At 37.0% G+C, this 9,602-nt stretch overlaps 2 protein-coding genes across 3 annotated transcripts in view; both read left to right on the top strand.

Annotated features, from left to right (window-relative positions):
* LOC107688619 (cytospin-B-like) overlaps positions 1 to 4,455 on the top strand; it is an 80,468-nt gene extending 76,013 nt beyond the window's left edge. The window contains exon 15 of the mRNA XM_016486332.1: positions 3,927 to 4,455. Coding sequence (XP_016341818.1) covers positions 3,927 to 4,016 — 90 coding nt within the window. The 3' untranslated portion in view covers positions 4,017 to 4,455. The remainder of the gene's footprint in view (positions 1 to 3,926) is intronic.
* Positions 4,456 to 7,011: 2,556 nt separating this feature from the next.
* LOC107688642 (adenosine receptor A2b-like) overlaps positions 7,012 to 9,602 on the top strand; it is a 12,561-nt gene continuing 9,970 nt past the window's right edge. For both annotated transcript variants that reach the window (XR_001634250.1, XM_016486354.1), the window contains exon 1: positions 7,012 to 7,441. Coding sequence is in view for 1 of the 2 variants with exons in the window: in XM_016486354.1 (XP_016341840.1) it covers positions 7,122 to 7,441 (320 nt within the window). In the remaining variant the exon portion in view is untranslated. The remainder of the gene's footprint in view (positions 7,442 to 9,602) is intronic.

Here is a 9,602-nt window from a genome sequence, read left to right as displayed (position 1 = left end):
GTCCCCGGCGCCCAGCTACATCGTGTTGTACTTGTAAGAATTGTTCTAGACATGCCGAAAATTTGAAGCTACAGCATAGCAGCTCTTCTTCGTTTTCTCTGATGCACTAACTCTGCAGCAGCACTTCTTCGTCGTCTCGTCTGATGCACTTACTGGAACCATGTCCTGTGGTCTGATGAGACCAAGATAAACTTATTTGGTTCAGATGGTGTCAAGCGTGTGTGGCGGCAACCAGGTGAGGAGTACAAAGACAAGTGTGTCTTGCCTACAGTCAAGCATGGTGGTGGGAGTGTCATGGTCTGGGGCTGCATGAGTGCTGCCGGCACTGGGGAGCTACAGTTCATTGAGGGAACCATGAATGCCAACATGTACTGTGACATACAGAAGCAGAGCATGATCCATAGTTGTATTCCAACATGATAACGACCCCAAACACACCTCCAAGACGACCACTGCCTTGCTAAAGAAGCTGAGGGTAAAGGTGATGGATTGGCCAAGCATGTCTCCAGACCTAAACCCTATTGAGCATCTGTGGGGCATCCTCAAACGGAAGGTGGAGGAGCGCAAGGTCTCTAACATCCACCAGCTCCGTGATGTCATCATGGAAGAGGAGTGGAAGAGGACTCCAGTGGCAACCTGTGAAGCTCTGGTGAACTCCATGCCCAAGAGGGTTAAGGCAGTGCTGGAAAATAATGGTGGGCGCACAAAATATTGACACTTTGGGCCCAATTTGGACATTTTCACTTAGGGGTGTACTCACTTTTGTGGCCAGCGGTTTAGACATTAATGGCTGTGTGTTGAGTTATTTTGAGGGGACAGCAAATTTACACTGTTATACAAGCTGTACACTCACTACTTTACATTGTAGCAAAGTGTCATTTCTTCAGTGTTGTCACATGAAAAGATATAATACAATATTTACAAAAATGTGAGGGGTGTACTCACTTCTGTGAGATACTGTATATACACACACAAATTTCTGTGTGTCAAATCACATTTCTGATAACTTGTGTAAATCAATTAGATTTTTATAATAGTATATCACTTGTCAATCTATATTTAAATGCTTAGTTTTATGATCGAAGCTGTCGTTTTTATTGTGGAGGGCAAAACATACATCAATACATGATGACTGCAAGAGAACAAATAAACGTTCCTCAAAAGACTGATGGATTTTAACGTGATTTTTATTAAAAAAAATAATAATCAAGTAAACATAAGTTGCTTCAGTCCAATAAGTGTTTATCTTGAAAAATAATTACAAATTTAAAAGATATTCTTACGTTTACTTCATAATAATCAGTAAAGATTTCACAGCAAAAAGACCACAACCTGAAGGTGAGCGTTTTTACAAATATACTAAAAGGTCTATTACTTGCTAAAAACATATAAACTATCTATCAGATGTAAGAAGACATGTAATAGATTGTATACAAGAGATTTCTCAAGTTTTTAACATTGATAATTTAGAGACCTTAGAATTTGCTTATCAAATTTCACACAGTAAGCTTTATATGGTTAAGATCGAGTGTGGTGAGAAAGAGGCGTTTGGAAAAACAGGAGAACGTGTCCAAATGCCTCAGCACCCTCTGGGCTTTTAAAATGACCTGTAAATGTTTAATGATTCTCTAGGTTCCTACACACCCATAGATACTATGACAGGAAAATTTCACAGTCAGGAGTTCACTTCTCCCAACATACTGTTGACACAAGGAGGAAACTGTGATGTGAATATAAAGACAGTTAGTCAACATTGCCAAGCGTTTGTTTTCATAGAGATGGTACACACACAAGGTTCTTTTAGGTGAACTGTTCCTTTAATTCTGTGGTACTTGATGATTGTCAAGCCTATAATATAACAGCCTCGAAGAATTTTCACACTCTACATATATACTATGAGGATGACTCTGGTGGATTGGCTGAGAATTTGAGAACTCCAGCTGAGATCGGTGTTATTAACTTCCTTACCAAAATATGTGTGTGTGTGTGGATGTGATGAAGCTGGGTCCTAGACGTGATAATTGTGACCTCTTACTGGTTATGATGTTAAAGTGAAGGTCTTTGCCCTGTTGTCTTAAAACATTCATCCCCAAATCTCCCCACAACAACACTAACGAATGACTGGAAATTCCCACATCCAGCTGATTTGCTCTTTCTTAGAGGAGAATTGAATAGTTTATGAATGACACAACCTCTGGCGGTTCATGAATGAAACTTGTCTACCCTTGTCCTTTGGGGTTTTTAATTATATAACGCAATATATAATGTGTAAAGTGTGACCTTGTTCCTTTAGTGCAATCAACTGCATATATCAACTGTACATTATTTATGAGGAAGTTTCTTCAAATATAGGGACTTTTGGACCTGTGGACTTTTAGAAAACAAAACTTACTATTCACACTCTGTTTAATGTGTGTACAATATTGTGTGTGTATATACATGCATCCCAGGAGAACTCTATTTTTGTCTGTTATTTGTTATTTTTGTCATTTTGAACATTTTCACCAGTGTCATTTCTACCACATCTCAAATGATGTATTGTGTCTAATATCATTTTGTGATGGAAATGACATTTCAAACATTCTAAATCTGTTGTTGCCGAGTCCTCGCTGAGGCTAATTTCATTATTTTAATTCCTACAATTCATAATATTTTCACTGTTTTTGTATAATGTTTACAATCTTACAGCTTGATTGCAAATGATGCACAGCAAAAATATTCTCTTCAAGTAATATTTACCTTAATTTCTATACATTTTCTTTACACATCACATGACACGCTTCATATTTCATCTCAAGCATGCTCTTCTTGATGAAACTTTATTTCACCCAAAAATTTAAATATTCTTAAAATTTACTCGCCCTCAGTCCATCCAGGGTATAGATGAGGGTGTTTCTTCATTGGAACAGATTTGGAGAAATTCAGCATTACGTCACTTTCTCACCAAAGGATCTTCTGCAGTGAATGGGTGCCGTCAGAATGAGAGTCCAGACAGCTGATAAAAACATCACAATAATCCACACGACTCCAGTCAATCAATTAACATCTTGTAATGTGAAAAGCTGCATGTTTTCAAGAAACAAATCCATCATTAAAACGTCTTAACTTTAAACTGTTGCTTCTGGCCAAAATAATCCATAATAATGCTTTCTTCAGTGTAAAAGTCCATCCCCTGTTATCCTCTTACATCAAAATCCACCAACATATTTGTTTAGAACTATTTTGGACTGTTTTTGTTTGTAAACGTTGCTTGATCGGTGCATATTTCTCTCCTGATTCAGATGAGATGTCTTTTTCACTGGAGAAGACAATATTATGCAACGTTGCTTGATCTGTGCATATTTCTCTCCTGATTCAGATGAGATGTCTTTTTCACTGGAGAAGACAATATTATGGATAGAGGACTCATATTTTAGCCAGAAGCAAAGATTTAATGTTAAAAACATCTTTATGATGGATTTGTTAATTACAAACATGCAGGGTTTTTTCTTGCTTCACTGGAGTCGTGTGTTTTACTTGTGGATTATTGTGATGTTTGGACTCTCATTCTGACGGCACCCATCCACTGCATCCATTGGATCCATTAGTGAGCAAGTGATGTAATTCTGAATTTCTCCAAATCTGTTCCAAAGAAGAGATAAACTCATCTAAATCTTGGATAGCTTGATGATGGCCAGAATGGTTTGTTGTGGTGGAAATAACACCACAACTGTCAGAAAAACTGTTATAAAACATTTTCACACAATACATATCCTTTTTCAGATCATCATGGATTTTTATAGTTTAAGAATGCAAGTCTAAGGCAAGAGTAAAAAGCAAAAAACAAAAAAACACCAATGTTTAAGCTCACATAGTTAAAGAAATGTGCACGAAAATGTGTAAAAGTATTTCCTACATCTAAACTTCTACATCTGCTCTCTCTTTAGGACATCGATGAATTGATGCACACAGATAGACCGGACTGGCAAAGTGTCATGCAATATGTATCTCAGATCTATAAGTACTTTGAGACGTAATTTTTGACTGGAAGAAAGGAAGAGGAAGATGAAGATGAGGGCACAGAAGCACTTTTATTTGCCTGGTCCAGTTCTCCCTTCACATTGTTTCTAAATATACAAACACACACAGTTCTGTAGTGTTCACACAGTCAGGTTCTCTCTCCAAGTACAACCAGCATATCATCAGTTTAATAGTAAAACACACAATCCTTCAAGTCTCAAACAACTTCTCTTTTCCTTACAATTCGCGTGTCATATAGACCTAACTCAGTTTTTGAAGTTGCTTTGAAGGTTTGCAATCTTGCACTGAAACTGGTATAGTTTTTTAGTATGCAAAATTTTTGCTAAGAGTACAAGTGTAGCTGCTAATCGTTATAGAGAGTATTATTACCCAAATCTATAGATTGACATACTTATATATTGATATTCTTATAAAGTATTTTTAAAATTGTATTTATCCCACAAATAAATTCAAAGACTTGTAATATGTGTTGGTAAGACGTCAAACTTGAAGTATGAAAATAAGTTGTTTTGTTGAAAAGTTGTAGTTTGCCACTCAGAGAGACAACAACCAACGAAACCTTAAAAATGTCCCAATTATTTAACACTTTTGCACATTTACGTATTCCGTATTAACAAACACTAAGATTATTTCTATATTACTCGTTATTTCCTGAAAAATCCCAGGAAGTCAATGTCTGATTGAATATTATGAGACCGTTCTAAGAGTACAAGTGTAGCTGCTAATCGTTATAGAGAGTATTATTACCCAAATCTATAGATTGACATACTTATATATTGATATTCTTATAAAGTATTTTTTAAATTGTATTTATCCCACAAATAAATTCAAAGACTTGTAATATGTGTTGGTAAGACGTCAAACTTGAAGTATGAAAATAAGTTGTTTTGTTGAAAAGTTGTAGTTTGCCACTCAGAGAGACAACAACCAACGAAACCTTAAAAATGTCCCAATTATTTAACACTTTTGCACATTTACGTATTCCGTATTAACAAACACTAAGATTATTTCTATATTACTCTAGTTATTTCCTGAAAAAATCCCAGGAAGTCAATGTCTGATTGAATATTATGAGACCGTTTCAAACAACCATTGATTCTTTAATGCTTTTTGTGCCCGTTTAAATTACATGGGATGTGTTTAAATAAATGGTTTTGAAACAATGTTTAAAAAAGTATCAATATTGGAAAAATACTCTCACAAGAATGTGTTTAGGCTGGTCAGCAGTGTAATTTGTGCCAAATTTGAACAACTCCTCTTTGTTAATTCAAACGCATGGCCAATTGATAATAAATTCTCTCTCAACAGAAGTAAAATCAGTACATACAAAAACAGCATCTGTGTTTTCAAATGTTTTCTTATTGGAAATGCTATTTATTGATTCTTTCCTCTTAAATATTTAGATCGCAAAGGTGTTTTTTTCTATTTGAAACTTCAGTTTTGCTTCATGATTGAAGACTGTTAATTGATGATAATGGTAATAAAGGTTTTTACCATCATATATATATATATTATATATATATATATATATATTGTTTGAATTAAAATGTTACCTTTATTAGAGCAGAACAGAGAATCTCAGAGACAAATGTCCTACAATATATTCATTCACAAAATGCTAATATATTTTCAGATTATCTCCTGCCATGTGATTTATGCAGAAGTGAACTGTGCAATTTAGGAGTCATAATTGCACCAGGTTTTATAGGTCTACAAACCCTTAAAATGATGTGCTGAAATGTATGTGTGGCTACAGACAGACTTCGAGATAAACAGAGTCCACGTTGTAAATCTTTGGCAATTGCACAATATTGTCCCTTACTCACTACTCTCACATACCAAGATCTTCTCAGAAATACTACATGCTCAATTTTCAGAAAATCAGACAAAACATCTACAGGCAAAGCACACAGATAAGTTCAATCAATGTAAAATGTCAATAAGGACAAAAATAGAGGGCAGATAAACAGACGAGTAAACATGGCAAGCCTTTCTCACTTTTTCCAGGAGTTTGCACTAAACCAAGTGAACATCTGCAATTCATTTAGCCCAAACGCACTGAAGCGACTCCATTCACACTTTTTATAATAAAATTATAAAATTTAATTATATTCATTATGAAACTGTTTTTAAAAAATCATATTGAAGCCATTGATACAATATTCGCCATTCAAATCGCGTGAACTATGATGTCACGTAAAATTTGGACACTGAATTCTGATTGGTCTTTTGTATATTTGCATAATTGTAATCGTTCTTTCTTTGTAAAGATGGAAAAAAAACGAGTTTAGGATGCAAAAGACCACAGAAGCTGCCTATCTGTTGCATTCTATTAAATATCATATCTATATCTCCCTCTCCATTTGTTTAGCCTATATTTGTGTGTAGCTTAATTACTACGATTTTACTTTAACGCTATTCTTTATCTGCTGTCCAGTTATTATGGTTTCTTTAAGGAAAGGCACATCTTGCTTGACTAGATTTTTTTCTTTATCATAGTTGTCAGCGGACAATCCTAGATGCGTGTTGTATTTGAGATTGCTCATTTCCAATCATCTGAGCACGGGTGTCGCGCGGCTGGGCGTGGCTCGAGCTGTGATGGACAGGCTGTTTCTCTGGCTGTTTTCCGCGAGCTGCTTGAAAAGCCATGTGTTGCGCTCGCGGTGCGTCAGACGACTGCGCTGCCGCTTCTGCAACATGTACCACAAGACGACAAACCATAAAAAACACCTCTGACATGAGGGTAAGTAACTCCACCTCATCCAAAATCAGATTAGTGTGACTTTCTTTTCTTTTCTATTGTGAAGTTTCTGCTCGTCGGTGGGAACTTTTAGGTATCTGTGAGGAAGAAAACTGCGTCTTTATCTGCCTCTAATGCTTCTGAATAATTCTCTTCAGAGAGTGAGTAGCCTACAAATAACGCAGTTTTTTTGTTTGTTGTTTATCAACAGATGGCCGTTTTGGCAAATCACAAACTTTGGAGATCCGTGGATTATTGCAAATTGGTTATTTTACAACTGGACAAGCAGCACAGCGTGACAGACAGACTCATGACATCCTAACTACTGTCTGGAGGTGTTTCTCAGTGAAGTGTGCAGGCAATGGATTCGCTGTACATCGCTATTGAGCTGGTGATCGCCGTCCTGTCAATCTCCGGTAATGTGCTGGTGTGCTGGGCTGTGGCCATCAACTCCACTCTCAAGAACGCCACCAATTACTTTCTGGTGTCACTAGCCGTGGCAGATATTCTGGTTGGCTGTCTTGCCATCCCTTTTGCCATCACTATAAGCGTTGGTCTTCGCTCAGACTTCTATGGATGCCTTTTCTTGGCGTGTTTCGTTCTGGTACTGACTCAAAGTTCAATATTTAGTCTTCTGGCGGTTGCCATCGACAGATATCTGGCTGTAAAAATCCCCCTGAGGTGAGTTTTTCCGTTTATTAGCATTTCCTGTCCATTATCACTGAGCGATTCATTACTACCTATTATTTATGAGTCTTGGTTCTTAAATAAAGCATTACCTCTATATATACAGTTTCACAGCTGCTGCCTTGAAACAAACTTTGACATTTCAAACACTTTGACACGTGCACAACATTCCCCGCGTGACACCATGAACCTGTTCTCCGCTGGCTTCTGCATTTTCTTCCCTGAATAAATGATCAGGTAGTGCACTCTCATTAATATGATATAATTTGTTCATCTCATCTTTATAAACACACAACAAAACGACCAGCATCTTTCCTGAAAGGCTGCTATGTTGAGTAACCACATTCGAGAGAGCGAGCGAGCAGAAGCCGAGTTTCTCCGATCAATATGATGCTCGTGCCTCTGTTGCAATTCGTTCGAAGTTCATCTAGTTTATCGAAGTTGTAACACTGACATACTTTTCAGGACAGCACGACCATGCCACACGCAGTCACAAACTAAACTCGGCTTCCTGAAATAGATATTGGCCTCATTTTCTTAATATGTGTTAATACGTGAATCTCAAGAGGGTAGTTAAAAAAAGAAGATTGTTGTGAAAAAAGGTCCTTATATATATATTTCCCCTTGACTTTGCATTATTTTCATGCCTGGCTTACGTAGTAAAAGAAAAAAAGGAATGACAAAGCAGCATTAGGTTCATTTGAACGATATGAACGGCGTAATCTTGTAAATGTTCTGAATGTTAAACTGCTCAACATTGAAATGTTGTCAAGCCTTAAGTTCACATTTTAGAGAGGGAGACATCTTTTTACACTGCTGAGTGACACTTGTGCCATCATTCTTCAAAATGAATGGAAACCACTTGAAAGAAGAAAAGAATAACAAAAGGAATTACATATTGACTGACTGATACACAAACAAGCGTGCATTCTCTTTCTGCTTCATGCCATGTAATTACTGAAGCACACTTATGAGACTGAATATTTAGGCTTTGGGTTTCACTTCCACAGCCAACACTGTTAAGTCCTGTGGGAATGCAGTTTTTCTCATTTCACATTGTTTTTAATGATAGTGTTGAATAAGAAAATGCTTACAGTAGGTGACTTTAATGATAAAGCAATTCAGTGTACTCCAAATCATCTCAGATCCTGGGTGGTCATGTTACTCTCACCATTTCATGGCCAAGATGAACGTATGTTTCTATTTACGCTGTATTTACTGGAAATACAGGGTTTTGGCATGGCTGTCAGTAGATGATCCAAGAGAAACTAAGTTTCCTCACTGTGCTGCCAGACAGTATTCCCCGTTTGGTTTTCATTGACTGGACCACCTCATCTCTCTCTCATGCACACATACTCCGCTCATCTGCCTTTCTCTCTCCATCTCTCTTCCCGTGTAAAAACATGAAATCTCAGTACTGGCTGTGTTTAGCTACATGTCCACTGACTGAAGGATCTAAATAGGGTTCAAGTTTCCTAAAACAGTAGGCCGCTATTATATAAGTGTGGGCTTGAATCAGAAGGTCTTTCCACTGTTGAGCAAAAGAGGCCTAGGGCATCTCTTTCCTCTGAGTCACTGGTTATACTGTTAAATAATAAGAGGTGGTTAATGGCAGGACTTTCCCTTTTAGTGGTGCAATCTGTTTGAAAACCATACAATGAGTTTTTAATAGGGGTGCTCCGATCAGGATTTTTGAGGCCGATCACAGAAAGCAGTATCTGCCGATACCAATCACCAATCTTTTTAAAGCCTTCTTTTGATCATTTATACCTATTTATAGTGATACTCCAATCAGGATTTTTAGACATTTATTCAGGGCCTGAATTTCATTTTTGAAAATGGGGGGAATTCCCCTCTTAGGTGACTCATGTGAGAGGGGAAGCAGCACGGACTGGGCTTTCACAGAAGAGTCCACTACTGATCCGTGGCTGTTTACCACAAACACAACATTTATCCATTAGTTTGATTTCAAATCCAAACATTGTCACTGAAAATGCTTTTTCAGCATTTCAATTCTTTTTTTACACAGTACAGTAATACAATCTTTCACAGACATGTTTAAACACAATAAATATAAGCAACACATTATTCAATGCTTTTTACTTTTGCATTTACTTCTAGATTTATATATTAAGTTGCTCAAGCAAGTGGCAAA

Source organism: Sinocyclocheilus anshuiensis, unplaced genomic scaffold (assembly GCF_001515605.1).
Source record: "Sinocyclocheilus anshuiensis isolate Anshui unplaced genomic scaffold, SAMN03320099.WGS_v1.1 scaffold805, whole genome shotgun sequence".
Classification (NCBI taxonomy): Eukaryota; Metazoa; Chordata; class Actinopteri; order Cypriniformes; family Cyprinidae; genus Sinocyclocheilus; species Sinocyclocheilus anshuiensis.
This window is presented reverse-complemented; position numbering and strand designations above follow the sequence as displayed.